Below are 22,709 nucleotides of genomic sequence, written 5' to 3' on the forward strand. Positions count from 1 at the left end.
ACAGCTAAATATTAGTATTATCCGTAGTGACACATGACTCATAGTTTGTCAGAGATCATTAGTTAAGAGTGTATGGAGCAGACCAGTTGCGTCCATGTACGGGCCTTGAAAGCGAAGGAAGGAAGGACTGCACATGCATCTCCCTGCCAATCCACCGGGGACTCACGGCCCATTTGGTTGCCATTAGCATAGCTCTGGCCCGCCGTGGCCCGTGTCAGAGCCCAGATGCACAGCTGCACAGAGGACAGGGACCTCTGCCTCAGCGAATGGCAGCCGCCGGGGCTCCAAAGCAGAACTGACAGGGGCGACAGACATTTTTGCACGGTGGGGATTGAATGGACAAGCGCAAGCTGGTGGTTTTTTTTTTTTGGTTCTCTCCCCCCCCATCCATTGCTATCGTTTTCCTCCAGTAAACCATCACAGAGTTTCATCTGCATTTGTTTACTTCGCATCACGTTGCTATTTAAAAGTCAGATCTCTAATCAAAGCGGAGTGTAGGACTCCACCAAGGCCAAACGTTGTTTTGTGTAACATTCCAAAATTCTTAACTTTCAGTGAAAGGAGTATTTAAACACATTGTATAATGAAACTAAATATAATAAAAATGAAGCAAAACTACTTAATGTTTGCTGATGCCCAAGAGACAAAACACAGATGAAAGCTTTTCTCTAAATCTAATAATGTCACCATTCACCGTAGAGTCAATACAATAAGTCCCAATTTAACATTCTTAACTGTCATACTTGTATAAAGACTGAGTTCACTCCTTTAGAATAAGATTAAATAGAACTAAAATAAAGCAAAACTACTGACCATTTGAAGACGCCTGACAGGCGATGAAAACAGATGGAAGTTTTTATTGGTAATTTCCAAGATGGCTTACTGTCCAGACAATGTTTTAAGTAGGAGTTAAAAATTCTTAACGATCATAAAAGTTTAAAGAGATATTTCAGAGATACTTAAAACTTAATAAAACTCAAGTAAAACTCATCATTTGAAGATGCTCGACACTTCAAATACCGTCGGTGGAAGCTGGTCATGAGCAATTATGCTAATACATACATGCTATTTGTGATAGCATCTGCGTGTTAAAATCAATGTATGCACAGTATGTACTTGATATTCAAAGAATTATATTGCCCATATTTTACTGAGAAACCAGATGATTTGACTGTGTTTGCCCCTCTCTTACATGACTGACACGACTCTGTGGTGGGATCACAAAATAGTCAAGGAAAAAGCAAAACTCTTACAAGTCTAAGCAAACCTAACGAACAAGCAGAAATAAAAACGAACCAACAATTATCTTTAGCATAGGTTCTTTGCTTCCTTGTATGTTATGACTGCGCTCGACTACAAAGCCTTTCTTTCTGCGTCTTGTGTGATTTGTCACCTGGTTCCAATATGGACACTGTGCGGTCCTGACGTCTCAATCCGAGGCCAGGGCCCGTCTTTATGACATGCAACGCCGCCGCGCCTCTTTTCCCCGGCACACATTGGCTGCACATTTGTGTCAGGGAATTGGCAGCATTTTGGACAGCTAAAGCTCACAGATGAGATAATATCTCGCGGGCGGGGCAAGACGAGAGGACAAGATGCTCCCGGTGTTGTAGGATGAGCCCGAGGCCGACCGACTCCACGAGTCACACACATGGTACGCACACGGGGTTTTCATTTACGAGCCCGGCCGGCTTTGCTTAACTCGCCCGACAAGAATTGCGGTCTGTGGAAACGTGTTGAACACGGGTAAAGGGATTCGATTAAAGTGGGAAGGAACAATACTGGGCCATCTGCGTGGCTTTGCATTTTGCAGAGAGGCTGGAAGGGAGAAAAAAAAAAAACATAAGAAAGCCAACTGGCGTGCATTTACGACATTAAAAACGACAGGGCGGTAATGCAGCTGAACAGGATGCTATTAGTCAAAGATCACCACTGCTTCTGTGGTCTCATTGTGTCTTCGCTGACGTTGGATTCCTGCTCGGGCTCAGTTGCATGTGTCGCCGTTGGTCCTGGGCCACGGGGTCTGTTTACACGGCGCACCCGAGCCAAGAGTCCAGCCTGGAACCATCTTGTTCGAATGCTAGAGCGCTTCCACCCATCTGTCGTGCTAACGTTCGTCACGGTGAGTCCAGGCCGTCGCATGAGTGTTTACAAGTGGGCCGGGACGGGCGCTGCTGGCCAAGCAAAACAGCCATGAAACATCAAGCCTGCAGCTAAACACTAGCCCGCAATGACACACACACTTGAGTCAGATAAGAGCTGAGAATGATGCGGACTGAGTCAAGTTGTTGACCGCGACGGCTAATCTGCAGCTGTGTGACAGCGAGACCCCAAAACGCTCACATTTTTGCCGCGTTTCAATTTGGTTCGGTACGTCCTGATTAGAAGTTTGTCAACCAATAAACGAACAAGCGAACTGTATCGTACCACTGTGCCTTTATAATGGAAGTGCCCAAAAATTGCGAACCAAACTGAACAGAACCAACCAATACTACTGTACAGTGAAATGAAAGTTTGCTGACAGAGGCTCTTTACAAAGTATACGCTTACGAAACTAAACTCTGACTGGTAGCACAACAAAAAAGAGTCATACAATACTGTTTAGATATTTTAGGACCCTTTCAAACAATATCCAAACCCCAACTGAAACAGCCTGTACTACTGCAACTCATAACCCAACCAAATTTGGAAATGTCGGACAGTGTAGCTACAGGAAATGCTGAAAAATCCTTACAAAGAAACCACAGGACCCAACTCAACCAACCGGCACTACCAAGACTGGGAACCCCCAAAAAGTTTGCTGCAAATGTAGTTTAGGTCAGTTATTTTGGCATTCTTTGCTATGGAAACTGAAAAACACTGAATTGATCCATACTATTTTGCCAAAATGATTCTAAAAAGCCTCCCACACAGCCCCCCCCCCCCCCCCCCCCCCCCTGTCCTTTATCCCATGTTCGTCTGCTTGTTGCGAGCCAAAGAGGAAACCCTGGCGAGACGCTAACACAGTGACTAATGCTGCGTTTTTGGCCTGGCCTCAGATAACACAACCCCCCCCCTCCCCAGCCTTCTGTGACAAATATGTGTGAGGGGAGTGGTGAGATCCGGGCCCGGTACTCGTCCCTGACCAGAGACGGGCCAAGTTAGAATGCGGGCCAAGCGCAAAGCAGACCCACACGAGGGAGGTTGGAGGAGCCGTGTTTATTCTTTTGTCTCTCTTGTTTCGTCTGTTAAAGCAAACACAGATGTTTCTGATGGCTGCGTTGGACACATCTGCACGCTTGTTTCCTTATTAAGAGCCTTGTAATCAATTTGTATTCTTTCAACTTCTTCCTCTGTCATTCTTTACTTGTGAAGCCTTAAACATCTCTTCCTGGCTCAAAGTCGAAGTCAATCTAAAAAAAAAACAAGAGCGCGCCCCCTCCGCCTCACTCCGATGCCTTCGTCTGTCTGTCCTTAGTGCCTCTCGCTGCTTTAATGTGTCTTAATGCCGCAGTCTGCTTAATGGCCCAGATATGAAAGGTTGCTGCTCGCTGGCGTAATAAGTCTGTGATTAGAGGGGCGCCTTGTCACAGCGGCAGCCCCGCAGATAGTGCCACACTCTAATTGCCGTATTAGACGCCCCTTAACTATCTTGTCAGCTGTCAGACGCTGGGCTCATAAACAGCGCAGGTGCGCTTGATATTTCCATTTGTTTGTTTGCATCTGCTGCTGCTACTGTTAGGCCTGCCTCGCATGAAGCTAATGAGCAAAAGACATCAATCTGCTAACTTCGGATACGGGTGCGTTAAACCTGAATATTTGAGACGATATCTTCACAGTGTAAGTTGATTTACTATAAAATTTTCCAACTGAACTGAATGTATGAAAAGAAATCACAATTGAAGAACAAGCAGACACCACATGGCCATAAGATACGAGTCAATAAATGACAGCAAAGTAAAAGGATCAATGAATCCTGGGATAGGTACCAAACGTTGAAATGTCAACGCAGCCCCGCCGAAATAAGCGGAAATAAAATTTCCAACTGAAGACGTATTAATGTTAGATCGGGAGATAAATGGACAAATAAATGACAGCAAAATGCAATTAATCCTGGGACAGCTAACAAAACGACATTCCCTGCCAAAATTGCAAAAACGTGCAAGTTTAGAGCTGAAGAGCAATCTTAAAGACCGCAGTACGGCCACTTAAAAACACTAACTGGCAATAGGCTAGCAAACCAAAGTTCACTACGCTAGATAAATAACCACCGCAAAAGTGTTTTCCGACAGAAGCCTTAGCCAGTTTGGAATCTTGGAAAACACAGTACGGCCACTTTGGAACGCGACCAAACATGACAGCAAACTGCAATGCATCCTGGGAGAGCTAACAAACCGAAGTTCAAGCGAGACACTGCTTGATAAATCCCTGCAAAAATTTGCAAGACAATTATTATTATTGTTTTTTTTAATGAACTCTTAAGTGAAGTTTAGCTCCAAAGAACAATTTTGCATAATGCACCGTGTTAGAACACAGCTGCAAACTGCAATGCATCCTGGGATAGCTATCAAACTCATATCCAACCAAACTCAATTAAGATGCATTCCAAAAAATATATAGTTAAAGTCAAAAAATAAATAGTTAAAGTTAAAGTCACTTCCAAATGGCAGTTTATATATAAACACTTCGGGTTGCCTCATCCTGGCACCCTCCTCTTGCCTTAAGATCTTAAAAACGGTCAAATAATCTTTCTGACTATGTACCGACATGGTTGAAAGTGGCGTAATACGCCTTTTAATGTCAGATGAGCTCGTTTTCACTTTGGCACCTTTACTCAGTAAGATGGTTTACAACATGAGGGTATACTGTCGATTTTGGATTTGGATCATGGTCGTGGATTTAATATCGAGAAGTCTACTTCAAATCCTTAAAATCAGTTCATGTTATTTCAGCAAGTCCATGAAAGTGCTGAACTACGACAGATGTGTAACTTAAAGGTCGATCCTTGTCCATCGGAGCGGCTCTCATTGACCATTTCGGGACATTGTGAAATACAGATTGGCAGATTGTGCAGACACTGGACTATGACCCGCCACCATTCTGTGACTTGCATGATTCTCAAGCCGGCTGACTGTAAATTCATAAAGCGTCTGATAAGCGTAAGCCACACACTGGATCGTTGAGAGTCTGCTGACTAAAAAGAAGCGGGTCGCAAATCATAGCGGCTGCACAGTCACCCTATATAGGTTGCTGTTAATGGCTTTCTAAATTAACTCACCAGAAAAACCCTCTTATTTGGTATCTAGTGGATACCACGTGCCAAATGTCCGATACAGGTGGTCTTCGGTTTACGGTAGAGTTCCGTTCCTATGGTGGTGACGAACGTAACCTGAATTTGTACATGATTCAGAAGGCGCCATAATCCATAAGCTACCTACGCTAACATAGTAAAGTCATAACTACAGTAAATATTTGTATCACAAAGACAATAAGACAATTGAATTGAACAACAGTAAATTCGGCAATAACCGAACGTGCCTTTGTTACCTCGAAAGGTCGAAAACCGAGAAACCCCTGTAAATCATACTGACCAGTACGTGCTAGCTTTGGTAGCTCATAGCGCTTGTTAGCGTTGTCATGTTTCAGTCGAAAAAGTTCAGAGAATCACCGTGTAAATTGTTAAAAAAAATAAAAATAAATTCAACTAAAACGTTATAGTTGTGTGTGTATATGTCTTCCATATCATTACAATTGCAAAAATACTCCAGTAACGTGGTTGTGAAGGAAATTGTAATATAGTTTTATAGTTAGTCTCCAAATCGTCCATAGACATGAATGTTAGTGTTCGTTTGTTTGTGTGTGTCCTGCGATTGACTGGTGATTTGGCCAGGATATATCACTTTAGACTCACAGGAACGCTAGCAAAAATGACAGCAAACAGTGCAGTTTATTGAACTGAAGTGATACCATAAGTTATTCCGTGTGTTTATATATTAAAAAAAAAAAAAAAAAAGAGAGAGAGCGAGAGATAAACAAAAGGCCGGTCGCGGCTTATGAAGATGAATGTTTGTCGTTTGTTTTACTCCTCGTTTCATTCGGTCGTGCTGTCTGACGAAGGTGAATTTACAGCCTGCAGCTGCTCCACCTGTTTGTACGATACAGATGTTTTTATTTGTGCGGACAGCAGACGTTTTCTGGGTTGTCGTTAGAGGGCAAACGGAGGGAATGCGATGTGTTGCGCTTGCAATTAACCCCTCGCCGCTGAGAGCTTTCAACGCAAGTGCACCTCCAATTGAGTCATTGAGCTTCCATCCAAACAGTTTGAAGGGGATTTATTTTTATTTATTTTTTTTCCAATGAACTTTGGCGCATTTACAGCCCACAACCGGAACGCTGCATGTAGGAGAGCTCTGTTTCTGAACACGATTTGTAAAATACTCTTCGAAATTAAATCAAATTTTGTTGTTTCTCTTGATAATGTGGATTGTTGTGTGCGCCCCCCCTGCAGGCCATTCGCTGCACACTGGTCAACTGCACGTGTGAGTGCTTCCAGCCGGGCAAGATTCACCTGCGCACATGCGACCAGTGCAAACATGGCTGGGTGGCTCACGGTAAGGAACTTTTTTTTAAATTAGTGTTAAACATGGCAAAATGGTGTTGTAGCATGGTTCTATACCTGTTATGTAGTACTTTGATTGGGCTCATTTCATATCGATCCATTTATGTACAAAAACAAGTAACTGACTTTCCAAAGTAGATTTACAGTGGAACCTTTAAGGTTGAACACAATAAGATGTTTGTCATATAAAATAATAAAAGTAATCAGTTCCAATAGTCAAAGAGTTGCCCTCGTAAAATGTTTGATAGCTTTACGGGCAATTTTAGCGGCATAAAAATCATTTGAGCCCTGTAATAAGACGTAAAATGACAGATGCACCTCGTATTGCTCACTGTTTAACAGTTTTAGTTGATGTACAAGTGGAAAAAGAATCTTACCGCTGTTAATAGACAATTGTAATATATCAATCAAACCAATGCAGAGTTAATCGTGTCATTCAAATGTAAAAAGAAGTAAACCACTATTATTGAAACTCACTCTCTACTCCTGTATTTTCTCTCCGTTTGGAAAGAATAGCTCAAGATAAGAAAGAAAAAGACAAAAATACATATAGTTAATCATTGGCTATTAAAGTGTAAAAAGAAGTTAACTGCTGCTAAAAGTCAGAAATATTCAAACTCTATCTCTCGTTTTTCTTCGCCCCGTTTGGAATATGTCCTAAAAAGCCAAAGAAAAAATCCAAATAACGCAGCGACTGGACTTCTGTATGACTTGTGAGGCCTGCTTTTATTGAATTAGGTATAAATTATTACTGTCTTTCAAATGTGAAAAAGAAATTCCTAATAAAAAGCTTCAAAAGCAATCAAACTCTCCGTCTTGTACGCCTTTGGAATCAGTGTTGCGAAAAGCCAAAGAAAAAGCCAAAGATGCACACAGTGAACCATTAGTTTTTCAGGCAATGTTTTAATAACACTTTAACACCCTGAACTGTCATGCTGTACACGTTTTAAAAGAAGTTAACCAGTGTTAACTTTAATGACAAAAAAGCGTGGTGACTTGCATTTTAAATTGCCACAAAAAAAAAAAAAGAACAGAAAAATCCAAAACATTTTGGATAGACTTTCGACTGTACTCTTCTGGTAAGCCTTGTTGGTGCACATTGGACGGCCAAAAAGCCAGAGACTTCACCTTAGCAATTCTTTACGCAGGTGTAATAATAAATTTAAAAAAAAAAAAGAACCCAAAAGTACATAGAGAAATATGAGTGGAAGAAAGTTGGATAAAAGAAAACACCTGTTTGGCTCACCATAACGGGCTATGGGGCTCTCTTGGTGAATTGACACGAGGACCTGGGTGAATATTTCCCAGCCTCTCCCTGTGAAGTGTCAGGCGTCCATCCTCCCCCCGGCCCTTCGCCCTCCCTCCACTTTTCATTTCATGTCAGCATTGGCAGCCACTCTGACAAGCACTTCTTCATTTTTTATTACGTTCGTGTCTGGCGGCGCGGCGTTGTCAGGCGAGGCCCACGTCCCGGGATCAGAGAGGAAGAGAGACCCGGCCAGGTGTCGCCCAGACAGGCGCAGAGGGGGAAGGAAGGGGTGAGAGGAGAGTGGGATGAGACCGCAGGAAGGAGAGGAGAGTGGACAGACAGGACCAAGGTTGCGGTCTCGTGTAGGTTTGTTTTCCCCCGATTCACGCCTGTCAGGCTACGTGCGCCCTAACCTTGTAGCAGTTTGTTGCACTTCTTCCCCAAGGCGAGATCAACATAACGGAGCTCGAGTGACACTTTTCTACAAAAGTCAATGGGAAGTACATTAGATTTTTTTTTACTGTGTTGCAGATATTGACGAAATTTAGATTGCTGTCCATGTGTTAAAGTTGATAAAGAATACGTCATGTCCATCTATCCATTTTCTGTGTCAGTTATCCTCACTAGTCGTGGTTGCGCTGGAGCCTATCCTGGCTGACTTTTGGGGAGAGAAGCGGGATCCACCCTGGATTGGTTGTCAGTCAATTACAGGGCACATATACACAAACAACAATCTCCACTCACATTTACGCCTATGGACAATTTAGAGTATTGTCAAACTCAAGGCCCGGGGGCCAGATCCGGCCTGCCACATCATTTTATGTGGCCCGCGAAAGCAAATCCTATGCTTGAACCACCATGATTCTTGCTAAAATATGTACAAAAATGTTTTAATTGTCATATGGAATAAATAATAAGGTTGTGATATTGCAACCATCTTTTTGTTACCAACCCCCTTTTTACAGTACAGTAACTTGAACAATCGTTGAACAAAGTACTACCCTTGACTTTTTATTTCAAAACTAGTCATGCATCCATTTGTTGATTCAACATTCATATGATTTCACAGTCATAACGGCCCTCTGACAAAAACCATAACTACGATGTGACATTCACACATGGGCGCTATACAGTCTTTAATGAACCTAACAGGCATGTTTTTGGAATGTGGGAGGAAGCCAGAGTACCCGCAGAAAACTCATTCAAGATTAGCCGACATTTGAACTCAGAACCTCTCGACGGTGAGGCGGACGTGCTAACCACTACAACACTGTGCTGCCCTAAAATGAACAGGTCAAATTAGTTGTATTTATTATTGTACTGTAATCACAATCCGTTCGTATTTCCTCAAATAGTGACTCCTCACTGTGTCTCAATGTGTTTTCCAACAAACACAAACTAGATATCTCACTTTTTGCCATCAAAAAAAAAATTAAAATCTAATCTCGGAACCCATTTGAACTCTGTTGGTAACCAAAACAACAGTCACTCAAATGAAAGTGTGTAATCTTGTTTCTCTTGTGATCATGTTTTATCTGACGTTATGATGATATGAGGTCATTATTAACAACGATTAGCGCTCGTGTGAATTCCTCACAGGTTCCATGTTCCACTATCTCACCTATTAGTTTTGCAGTTTTCATTTTGCATTAAACTCCACTTTTGCTTGACATTAGCGGTAATATTCTTCATTATTATTCCACAAATGAATACATAAAGGCATTTTACAGTGGCAACTATTTCCTTTTTATCTCATTTTCAATTCATGTTTCACTTGACATACATTGTAATACTGCAGCTGCCGTTAAGTAAATAGTTACTAATTTGATTTGCTGCAATCAGTTAAAATTCTGAGTGGCTAGTAACTCTGGGAAACCAGTAGCCACACGGCTGGTGAGCAAACAAGTTTATGTCAAACCTTGGATCCACTATGTGAATTACGATATTAGTTCTGCTCAGTCCTTTTCCTTTTGCTTTAACCTCTGACTGACACTGCACATTGGATGACACTGCTAACATTATTCAACATTATTCCACAAACGTACAAATAAAAGTCTCGCCATATTTGCGGTTAAGTAAACAGTCTCCCCCAGCCAGTGGACGACTTTCTATGAGGTAAAAACTGATGACGAACCCATTTGTGTGTGTGTGTTATTTGTGCGCAGCCCTAGACAAGCTGAGCACGCAGCACCTGTACCACCCGACGCAGGTGGAGATCGTGCAGTCCAACGTGGTCTTCGACATCAGCAGCCTGATGCTGTACGGCACGCAGGCGGTGCCGGTGCGGCTCAAGATCCTGCTGGACCGCCTCTTCTCCGTGCTCAAGCAGGAGGAGGTGCTGCACATCCTGCACGGCCTGGGCTGGACCCTGCGGGACTACGTGCGGGGCTACATACTGCAGGTCAGCGACAATCCCGCCAAAAGCAGGGGTGGGCAAAGTATAGCCCGCGGGCAATTTACCTATCTTTAATCTGGCCCACCGACCATTTACATTATCTCTAAAATTTGTTGCAATAAATCAGATGTCGTCGTCCCCCCCCCCCCCCCCTCCCTCAAAAATTGGTTTAAAAAAATACTATGAAACCCCTAGCATTCGTGGTGGATATGGTTTCAGCCCTGTCGTGAATAGCGCAAATCTATAATTATATAAACAGCCCCCCTAATGTAAAATTAATTATAATTGCCAAATGATACCAGAAGAAGGTAGCTAAGCACTACTTTTGTCTAAATGAAGCTCCTCAACTCACTTCAACATACTTCCTTGGCACCAAGATGCCACAAAGCTGGCGCCAAAGTACTACTTTTGTCTAAATGAAACTCCTCCACTCACTTCAACATAGTTTCTTGGCACCAAGAGGCTACAAGATGGCGGTACAACAGTATTTTTTATTACTTTGGCCTGAACACTATAATAGCGAATAGGTTCAGTTTTTCAGTGGATAACAGGCTGGATTTTAAAAAAAAAAGTGAATTTTCAAATGCTGAATCCTAAATATTCTATATACTTTTTACATTCATTTATGCCATTAAATAATGGGTTGATTTATTATAAATAAGAAAATGAAAAAACTTGTAAAACTGGTTTACATGATTTTTTTATAGTATTAAATAGTTGTTTAACTCATTACAAATGAAATAATCATAAATAATAAAATTGAAAATGAGAGTGAATTATTATTTTGTTATTAAATTACATGCACATTTGAACTTTTTTTTTTTTTATGCTGCAGTTTCAAAAATCAAATGTGGCCCTCAAGCCCAAATGTTTGCCCACCCCTGCGCTAAAGCATTGCTGCAATGATTTTGTATTTTTTTTATATTTACGGTATATGTACAGGTTGCAATTTTACACCATTTTCTAAAAGTGGTCTACAAAAAGGTGTATCGCAGCCTTCTTGCACTTATTTTAGACAACAATTATGGGCCACTTTTGAACCCATCACACTTCCACTTTGTTTCCCTTTCGCGTACACACGAGAAGGGGGGAAAACAGCTTTATAAAAAAAAAAAAAAAAAAAAAAAAAAAAAAAACGAAAGAAAAATGTCACGCCAGCAAACTACATCTCCCCTCCTTCCTCTATAATTGCACAAAAGGGTTCTGGTGCTGAAACCCAAAGTGTTCCTGAATGAATTAGTGTGCAGCGAGCGGACACGTGCATGTGGTTTTCGTACTCTGTGTGAGTGTGTGTTGTGTTCACATGTGCTTATCTGTGTGCAAGTGTGCTGCACTCTTCCAAAGAGTGTAAGTGGAACAGCATGGCAGGAGTGGAGGAGAAAGGTTGGGGTGGTGTCGGGGGAGGCGGGGCGCTGCGTATGCACGGAAACGGCTTCTGTGACTTAAAACATTTGCAGATCCACGCGCACACACACGCGCACACACACAGTACACTTATACAATATGTTTATAATCATGCTTATAGTTTGCATTGGTGTACAATTGCACTGTATCATACCCACAGCTGTTCCTAATATTTCGACTTCCGCATAGCTAAATGAGAAAACCTCAATATTGCTAAAAATCTCCATGTATGATTAGAATTATTAACTTTGTAAAGGCAGAATTTGTGAATGCAGTTTTTGTATAGCCACAGTATATAGCCACAGTACTTCTTTTTACAATTAACGAGTAATACTTAACGATCCATTTACATACATTTTCTTTAATTTCATCATTGATGTTTAAATCAATTACAGGACATATCAAATATATTTTAGGAAATATATTTTAGGACATTTGTGTAAAACAGTCACTTATATCATGGTGATACAGGTACACTTTTATGAAAGAGTTTATGAATTCTTAATGTCAACAATATAGTTATACAAAAATTATGAACACAGTTTCCAAGGACGTTTTCTATAAGAGATAAACATGGGTTTACAATTTAGCACCGATAGTTCATTTTTGCTGTTTACTGTTTACTACAGTGTTATAACATTGTCATAACTCAATTTACAAAGGTCTCCTTATTGTTTAACATAACCCACAATTAACAATCACACACGAGGCTGGAAGTGCTCCAATGCTGTCTCTCTGACATGGAATCATAATTATTATTACCACCACCGCTCCTGCAATGAACTCATATTGTTGGCTGCTAAGTAATAGCACGTGCCACTACCGCCTTTTAGCTGGTAATTTACTGACGAAATTATACACAGCGCACCTCGCCTGCAGCAGAACAAAAGGTAAACAGACAAACGGAGGGACGGGTGTGTGACTAAATATGCGTACACTCGGCAATTTACCTTTGTAATAGGCTGCTCATAGCGCAGACGTTAATCAATAGCATTAACGACTCCAGTGGATGGAAGTTTGATTTGAAAAGGAGAGGAATTACTCGTGGCATCAATAGGCATTAAAATATATAATTGGCTTTTTGTTTGTTTGTTTGTTTGTTTTGTTCAGTCATGTTCACACTGTCCTTGTATTGACATATGAGTCAGGATGTTTATATTGTCAGATTATAGAAGTAGAATATTCTTTTGTTTGATTTTGAATCTTGTAAGTTAGTCATAATTGATGATAGTCAGTAGTAAAAAAAAAAAAAAAAAAAAAAAAAAAATATATATATATATATATATATATATATATACACACACACACACACACACACACACAGTACAGTGGACCCCACATACTTGCAGTTTGGCACCAGCAGATTCACCTATTCACTGATTTTTTCCCCCAATTTCTTTTCCATTTTTTCCCCACTTTGTCTCTTTTTTGGGGGGGAGGGCAACCCTAAAAATGCTTATTGGCGTTATATCTCCACTTATTTGAATATGTTTGCGTTTAAGACAAAAATTTAAAAAATCAAATGCAATTATAATATAACAATCATAATTTTCAGCGTATTTAAAAAAACATCCCCCCCCCCCCCAATATACAGTCTATTAGGAATTTAACTGAATTTTCTTCTGAATGAAATGTACTAAAATTAGTATGAATTTGGCATTGTTATGAAACTGCACCATAACCCCTTAGCAATGATGTGAAAATAACGCATAATAATAATAATAAATATCACATTTGATTTCAATCGCTTTCGTCGGATCATTTAGCAGCTCAAGTCTGAATGGTAGTGTAATGTACTTTGGAGCTGTTCCCCGCAGATATGATGAATGGAAAGTAGTGCGTGTAATGTCTTGTTTACACTTTTCCATACATTTGCATAAGTCAGTGAAGGGTTCAAATCGGGACAACACGGGAACACAGGCCTTCACTTCGGCAACCACCTCGACGATGCTCCATCCCTCAGCCCTTCATCCTTGTCATCCTACGGTCATGTTTGTTTCCAAGGGCCAACATGCCCCCCCCCCCCCCCCCTCTCCCTCCTCTCCATTCCACTCCGGCCACAGTCTGTCGCCGCTCCCTCCGCTGTTGGCCGCACACAGATGGGAATGTCATCAGCGTTCCCCCACCGCTCTGTCTCCCACACTCTCTATTATGTCTTCCTCTTCCTTAATCCCTCACCCAGTGAAAAAGAAGTTGCGAGGGAGGCGAGTGGAACAGGACCCGAGGAGAGAGGAGAGGAGTCGGCATGCGGGCCCGGGTCCCAGGCTTTTCCTGAGCGACATTCCCAGTAATGTTCTGTCCGTGTAGAACATTGGGCTGCCTCCGCTTTTTATGAAATGCGGTTTTCCTGACTCCACACGGCTTCCAGGAGACCCAGATGGAACCACTAACAACTCCCATCACTTCGCACACACACACTGTACACACAAACACATACACACACACACAGTCTTAACCCTAATTGCACACACACCCGGAGGAATGCTTATTCAAACTATCAGGCGCACGCGGCCGCAGAATCACTGCGGCCCGCCAACACTCACTGCCGCATGGTTCCACACGAGGGTGTCTACTAACCATTAATACACACGATCTCACTCTCAGAAAAAAAAAAAAAAAAAAAAAGACATGGTACATGCGTAGCAACATGTGTGCGGTTTATGTAATTACACGGATTGGTGGTGCAATGGGAATACCAGACGCTGCACAGTAAACTCACGGGGAAAAGAACTGAGCGCTGCCATGCATAGCGACAAAACGCAAGTCATTCACGCATCCCTAAAAATGTTTAAAATTGCCTCTAGTGATAGTTTTAAACCGTAAATATACCACAAAGTATGATCTCAAAACACAACAAAATATTTGTTTTCAAACTCATCTTACATTACACTTAAAAAGATGGTTTACAGATGATTTGACTTCAAGAAAATGCACCAGAAGCTTACATGTACAGTACATGCACCAAAGACTCTCCATAACTTCCACCAACAATCCAGGCTAAACTTTGCTCCTCCCCAACATACAAAGATGTTGGTCTCTCAGTCGAGATGTATCACTTCAACATACTTCATTGACACCAATTTCTACTTTCTGGGCTTTGGCACTATCTTGCGGCAACTTGGAGCGTTATAGTAAAAGTAAAAAAAAAATGCAATAGATGAATTTGTGAATAGTGAACCATAAACAGGCAAGGATTCGCTGGATTTCATGTGGAACAATTCCAGTTCGGTATGCTTTATAGTAGGTCCTGACCAATGTGGATTTTTTGAAGCCGATGCTGAACCGATTAAACAGCAGATTAATTTAAAACATATATACAGTGTCTGTCTTATGTTGTAATGTTTTAATGTTAATAAATAAATCAATAAATAAATCAGCACAATTCAGCCACTTTTTGACGATGTGAAAAGGGCTAAAACTGGCCAATTAAATCGACCGTCCGATTACTCGGTCAGGCCCAACTTTATAGCAGCGTGATCAGAAATATGGGAATCTGAATCAAGTCTTGATTATATTACTAAAAAAAAAAAAAAAAAAAAAAAAATCATGAATCTACCAATGCGAAATCAATTAAAACGTGTCAATTGATGATGACATTGAGGACAGTGAAATTGGATATGAATCACAGTATGGGTGACAAAAAAGAAAAGGTATAGGCCCTAAATTGGAAATGGGAGAAGGGGCCGTTTGTGTTCTTTTAATACTGATCTCTTCCCAGACTGTCTTGCTTTTTTCCAGAAGTGATACGAACACTCACTGAAATGATTTCAACGACACGGTCCAAGAAATCAGTAACTTTTAGATCCAAATCAGCCCTCGAGCAGATACAAATCAGAAATGAGGCAGATGTATGCTGTCTGCCGATTAGAGGAATAGATGGGAAACCTCCTGTCAATTAGAAAATATTCCAATCGTGTGTCTTCTAACATCTACATCATAATAAAAACTATTTGTGTAGATCACTAAATCAGAAAAATTATAGTAAACAACAGCCAGTGGAGTAATGTCGACTTTCAACTTAAATTACGAGTCAGTCCAAACCAAATTTAATGGTACACAGTGTTTAGTATTTGTAGTTTCTTCATTTATATCCAAAACAACAACAAACATTGTTGTTGTTTACTTATGTTTTTGGTCAGGACAGCAATATTGAATCTATCGATGTAAAAAAAAATTGGGATAATTTTTGATGAATAAATTAAGTCCGTCAAAAATATTCTAAAAATTCAGTTATTCTAAAAATTCAGTTAATTCAGTTAAAATTCAGTTAGTCCAGAATAGTTTTTTAAATCTTGACACAGTTGAGGCAAAATGGAAAGCACTACTTGGCTGTAATCGGCAATGATTCAACTTGTTGGCCGTGTAAAGAAAAACAAACTGAAGCTATTGGAAGTTGCACTATATTCATGCAATGGAAAAACTCCTCCGCCCAGTATTATCCTGTTAAATACGGCACTGGCATTGAATCAGGAGTTCAGAACATTCCAAAAGAATTGTTTCACCCAAATCAGAAAAAGGAACTATATCGGAATTGGACCGACAGTGTATATCCTGGCTTAAGGTGCTAACCTGGTTCTTCGGACAGAAAAAGTCTTTAGAGAACATCGCATTACGTCAGTAGCAAAAGTGGCCATATCTGCTGCTCATCACCTAAAACTTCCATTTTAGGTCATCCCTTTCACGACACCTTCTCCAGTCGCTGGCCTCCGTACGCCACTCCGGTCCTCCTCCTCCTCCTCCTCCTCCTCCTCCTCCTCCTCGTCCTCGTCGTCCTCCGCCCTCCATCACCCACCCCCCCTTCCCCTCGTAACCTGTTTTCTGTTATCACTGCTTAATGCCTCACCCCGGGAGATGGATGGAAGAGAGTGAGACTGAGCGTCCTCTTAAGGTGGAAATTCTTACGTTCATATGGTTATGATTTGGGCGGGAAGGTCAGGCTCCAGTTTTTGCTGGAAGGGTTGCACGGTTTGTTAGCCACGTGACTCCCCGCCAGTATTTAATCAAGGTGATTCTCCCCCCCCCCCCCCCCCCCCCCCCACCCCCAGACACACACACTTATTGTGTTTAGTGCACTCACTTACATAAGCATTAGACAAAAAAGGATGTGATTCCAGATTATAGATAAGCAGCACGTCGTTCCCAAGCCGCTATTCAAAACGCAAACGATGGAGAACCAGTCATCGCCGGACTGCCAATGCGCCGGCAGGGCAACATCAGGCGGACGGGCTCTTACTGGTCAGCTTTTCTCACAGCTCGCAAAGCCACCAGTAGGCTCCTTACACACACTAAAAAAATAAAAAATCTGCCGCACGCCAAATCCTCAGCGCCTCGCGATCCCGAATCTGAGCCCCAAATGAATTCAAGCTGCAGTGGCGAGGTTACGAGCAGGTTACATGGTATGCAGGAATTTGGGGAATAATTCCCCTTATATTGGATTCGGAGGAATCCGACCATAGTCAGCAAGGCCTGGCGAACCAAGCTTGTGGAATGAGCTAACGCTACCAAGGCCTGAACCAATCAGAATTTGGATCAGTACCAAGTTGTAGCTGTAATATTAACTGAGAAATCTGAACTGCACTATCGTGTTTGTGTAACCTTCTTACTAACAACTAAACTAGGCATTAATTAATTCATTTGCTTTGACAATCATTTGCTGACACAAAGGCTCGATTTATACTCTACGTCCAAGTGCCCACATCCGATTCAATGACTAAACATGATTTTTTTTTGTACTATTTGCAACCCCAATTACAATGAAGTTGGGACGTTGTGTTAAACATAAATAAAAACAGAATACAATGATTTGCAAATCATGTTAAACCTATATTTAATTGAATACACTACAAAGACAAGATATTTAATGTTGAAACTGATAAACTTGATTGTTTGAGCAAATAATCATTAACATGACTGACTGAAACACTTTCCAAAAAAGCTGGGACAGGTGGCACAAAAAAGACTGAGAAAGTTGAGGAATGCTCATCAAACACCTGTTTGGAACATCCCACAGGTGAACAGGCTAATTGGGAACAGGTGGGTGCCATGATTGAGTATAAAATGAGCGTCCCTGAATTGCTCCGTCATTCACAAGCAAAGATGGGGCGAGGTTCACCTCTTTGTGAACAAGTGCGTGAGAAAATAGTTGAACAGTTTAAGGACAATGTCCCTCAAATGTACAATTGCAAGGAATTTAGGGATTTCATCATCTACGGTCCATATCATCATCAAAAGGTTCAGAGAATCTGAAGAAATCGCTGCATGTAAGCGGCAAGGCCGAAAACCAACAATGAATGCCCGTGACCTTCGATCCCTCAGGCAGCACTGCATCAAAAACCGACATCAATGTGTAGAGGATATCACCACATGGGGTCAGGAACACTTCAGAAAACCAATGTCAGTAAATATAGTTCGCCACTACATCGGTAAGTGCAACTTGAAATTCTATTATGAAAAGCAAAAGCCATTTATCAACAACACCCAGAAACGCCGCCGGCTTCTCTGGGCCCGAGCTCATCTAAGATGGACTGATGCAAAGTGGAAAAGTGTTCTGTGGTCCAACGAGTCCACATTTCAAATTGTTTTTGGAAATTGTGGATGTTGTGTCCTCCGGGCCAAAGAGGAAAAGAACCATCCGCACTGTTATGGACGCAAAGTTCAAAAGCCAGCATCTGTGATGGTATGGGGCTGTGTTAGTGCCAACGGCATGAGTAACTTACACATCTGTGAAGGCACCATTAATGCTGAAAGGTACATACAGATTTTGGAGAAACATATGCTGCCATCCAAGCAACGTCTTTTTCATGGGCGGCCCTGCTTATTTCAGCAAGACAATGCCAAACCACATTCCGCACATGTTACAACAGCGTGGCTTCGTAGTAAAATAGTGCGGGTACTAGACTGGCCTGCCTGCAGTCCAGACCTGTTTCCCATTGAAAATGTGTGGCGCATTATGAAGCGTAAAATACAACAACGGAGACCCCGGACTGTTGAACAGCTGAAGCTATACATCAAGCAAGAATGGGAAAGAATTCCACCTCCAAAGCTTAAACAATTAGTGTCCTCAGTTTCCAAAAATGTATTGAATGTTGTTCAAAGAAAAGGTGATGCAACACAGTGGTAAACATAACCCTGTCCCAGCTTTTTTGGAACGTGTTGCAGCCATATAATTCAAAGTTAATGATTATTTGCTAAAAACAATAAAGTTTATCAGTTTGAACATTAAATATCTTGTCTTTGTAGTGTATTCAATTAAATATAGGTTGCACATGATTTGCAAATCATTGTATTCTGTTTTTATTTATGTTTAACACAACGTCCCAACTGCCTTGGGGTTGGCTGGTGACCAGTTCAGGGTGGACCCCGCCTCTCGCCCGAAGATTGCTGGGATAGGCTCCAGCATGCCTGCGACCCTAGTGGGGATAAGCGGAACGGAAGATGAATGAATGAATCAACGTCCCAAAGTCATTGGAATTGGGGTTGTACATTACAATTTTTAGCAACACACAGTATCCAATCTGGTTAATGACATTCACAGATGCCCAAATTGCACATCATTCACTCCACAAGCATCAACACCGGGTAGTAACAACGCAGAAGTAACCTTTCGATGATGTCGATATTGCATTGACGAGGTATATGCGATATGTGCATTTACGCTGCACTCGCATTGGCACATTTCAGATACGGATCCGATTTTTCAACGCTTGGAAGAGGCCTGCTTCCGATCTGAAGATGTCCGATTCCATGCGTTTTCATGACGCATATCCCAATTGTCTCATTTAAGAGCAAAAAAATCTGAATTGTGTCACTTGAACCAAGCGGAGGGATTCCAGCCCAAGTGAGCGCTTTACACGTAACTGGGCCAAGAAAGGCTGCAAAGTACCTAGTGATCTTCTGTATATGAATCCAGATTCTCTAAAGCAAAGAACTGAGATTTCAGGACAATATCAGGCACTCGTTCATGATCTCACAGCAGGTCAGCGCAATCCCGTTTGAGCGGGATTTGTGGGTCCCGGCGGCCAAAAAGCGTGCAGGAATGCACAGGCTGTGAACACGAAACCTGCTATCATCTAAAGGGCTCGTTGTTGTAGTTATTCACATTCACGTTAACCGTGACACAATCCAAGTCCAATTTCAGCTTGGGATCATCCATCATATCTGGTAAATGTAACAGGAAGTAGAGGCTTCACTAGATTAAAGGTTGGCTGAGGAACAAGTCACAGCTACTAGAAAGACATCATATTCATCATTGATTCTTCGTCCAATTTATGAGCAGCTGAGCTTGTCCAATATACACTGTAACACAGTTTTCCTGTCACTCATATCTCTCTGCGCTAATATGCTCTTTATAGTTTGGAACTATTTTAGGTGATTCAACGACGTAGCCAGACATTTTCAGCCTTCCAAAGATATCTTGAGCATTGCACTCACAATTTAAAACCAAAAGTCCTCAGAGTTAAATCGACAACACGACACAAAGAACTGTGATGTTTGGAGAATTACATGATTAAGCACATTATGTTAGGAAATTACTCCTTTAGAGACACTTAAGTAATTAAGAAATCCATTAAACATATGTATTAGATGCTTTTGCAGCGAGATGCATATTTCACACGTCTTTAACACAGGCCGGGTGGTATATGGTCGGATTTAAAGGTTGTGAATATTTAAAGGCAACATGTATAGGCAAAGTGTGTTAGACTTAGTGTGTTAGATGGGGGAGTTGAAATGCTGTTCAGGGAATCTTGTTCAGGGAACAACACACAACATACAGTGTCTGAAAAATGTATGAGATCACCTGTCATAGTAATGAGATGAGACCAGCCGGCATCATGAAGTGCTTCAAGGCGGATCCGATCCCTTTCTCGTTTTATCATTTTTGAACAGAATTCAAACTGAATTCATCTCTTTATACCCAAATTTGGGTACCTCGGGGACTACCCCCCCCCCCCCCCCCCCCGAGGATACACACACAGTGTATTACCCGACTCGCCACTGTCAAATCCCCCCGATAACTGACTTCAAAGTGCAGTCGCCAATCCTACAGCTTTATCCGCCGAGCCGATAGCATCGCTTCCCATGGCCCCCGTAGCCACTCTGACATTCACTTTGATTCTGACACAAGTAAGTCTCAGTCCAATCTCCAAGTGTCTTATCTAACTTGTGCCGGCATAGCATGATAGGGGAAGAAAATAATATTCAATGTATGATCAATGAAATGAGAGTTCTGGTTCTCTTGCTGCACATTCGCCTTTCTCTTTCCAGCATTCAAGACCCTGGACAGAATCTGGGAGTCTCTCAAAGACGCCCTAATTGAAACTGGGTCCCGCCTGTGTATCAGTAACGTTTATTTACCTCACAAAGGCTTGGATATAATTATCGCCTCAAACAAAATTCCTTAAGCTGTAATATCCTGTGCTGTGAGTTGCAAAATGGCTTCGGGAATTCGGTGGTGGCTTTTCTACAGGGGTCAGGGGAAATTGAATTTTTTTTCAAGGTCAGCGACACTAATGAGTTGGGGGGGGCGCAGGTCCGAGGGCACGGCCGGGTATCGATCCGCACGAGATCTTCTTGCCCTGCATTGATTGTCACACGGAATTGTTGGGGAGTGTGGCAGAAATCACCAGTGTGGTTTTTCGAAGTGATATGGGACCCACGGGGATGGGGTTAGCACAAAACGATAGAAAACAGCCCGGAAATGAAGTGGTGGTCGAGAGCGAGAAGCGAACCATCGTAATCGATACCACCAAAAAAAGAAAAAGGGAAAAGCAAAAAAGTGTGGTTTTTCGATGGGATTGGGGACCCAAAACGATTAGTAGAACACAAATGAAAAAACAGCTTGGAAATGCAGCGGTCTGGTTCAAGCAGTGATTGTGATCGATACCACCAATAAACACTGTGTGTCTTCAAGTCCATTGAAATGTGCTATATAAATCTAAGCTATTATTATTATTACCATGTATAAAAAAAATTTAAAAAAACATTCAGTGACGCTAGTTACAACCAAAGTGTACATGGACCTGACATTCCGCAGGCTCGGCCTGCCTATGGACACACACTGACTCGCTGATTCATTACTCCGATGCAAGCTGGTTAAGTTATGGCGAGCAGGCTTCCCGTGGCGTGAGCGAACGAGTGTCACTTCCCTCCACAAGTGGAAACGTTTAGACACTCGAGTGTGTCCTGAGGTGAGAAGCTGGAGAAGCTCTCGCTCATAAAAGGCAGCGGGGAAGGCAGCCGGCAAAGGAAGTGAGCCAGGCAGACGAGCGTGACACACACATAGAAGGACCTCACACACTCATATAGCCGTGGAACACATCTGACGTCCTCATTTTTATTTTTTTTCGAGCAGAAGGTCAGCGGGTTAAAAAGGTGACAATGACCCATATGGGATTCAATGCCTGACACCTGCTGGAACTCACCATTAAAATACCAACATAACGTATACAACAGATGGCATTTTAAGACTTCTTTTTTTAAAATTAATTTCATTTCCAAAAGGGATGTTGGTAGTGTGTTGGTTCACACAGCTGCCTTGCAATTCCCAGTCACCCCGTGAGTGACTTGCCAAGGTGTCTGCTCCCAGTACTGGAACAATGAGAGCAATTCCTTCATTTTTGCTGTAGACTGAAACACCCTACCCCCCCCACCCCCACCCCAACCCAAACAGCATCAAACTTTCACCTTAGCCTCCAAGTTATTTTTTCTTGCTTAAATCCCCTCAGTCACCTTTTTAGCAGTTAAAATGCATTATCTATAGGGTTTAAGTCTGAAGATTGACTTGGCCACTTTGAAACCTGTCACTTAGTCGCCATTCCTCCTCTATAGGTTTTATGTCTGGAGATCTGCTCTGTAACCCTGAAAAAGGATAAGCAATATGGTAAATGTTACTTTTCCGGAAAACAAGTTTGCATCTCAACAGGACATGTACAATTTAGTGTCACACCATCAACGCAACTGACCAAGAACTATTTCAGTGTAGCAAATGAAGACAACTGTAATAAAACAAGGCAAAAAGTAACATTTCCATAACTGTAGAGAAGCAAAATTTGCCCCATGACACA

At 41.8% G+C, this 22,709-nt stretch overlaps 1 protein-coding gene across 4 annotated transcripts in view; it reads left to right on the top strand.

Moving 5' to 3' along the window:
* The window catches only part of bnc2 (basonuclin zinc finger protein 2), a 207,134-nt gene that overhangs the window by 145,564 nt on the left and 38,861 nt on the right, over window positions 1–22,709 (top strand). For all 4 annotated transcript variants that reach the window (XM_061680318.1, XM_061680321.1, XM_061680319.1 and 1 more), the window contains 2 exons: window positions 6,488–6,590; window positions 10,013–10,248. In XM_061680318.1, coding sequence (XP_061536302.1) covers window positions 6,488–6,590; window positions 10,013–10,248 — 339 coding nt within the window. The remainder of the gene's footprint in view (window positions 1–6,487; window positions 6,591–10,012; window positions 10,249–22,709) is intronic.

The sequence above is a fragment of the Phycodurus eques genome, chromosome 6 (genome assembly GCF_024500275.1).
Source record: "Phycodurus eques isolate BA_2022a chromosome 6, UOR_Pequ_1.1, whole genome shotgun sequence".
Classification (NCBI taxonomy): Eukaryota; Metazoa; Chordata; class Actinopteri; order Syngnathiformes; family Syngnathidae; genus Phycodurus; species Phycodurus eques.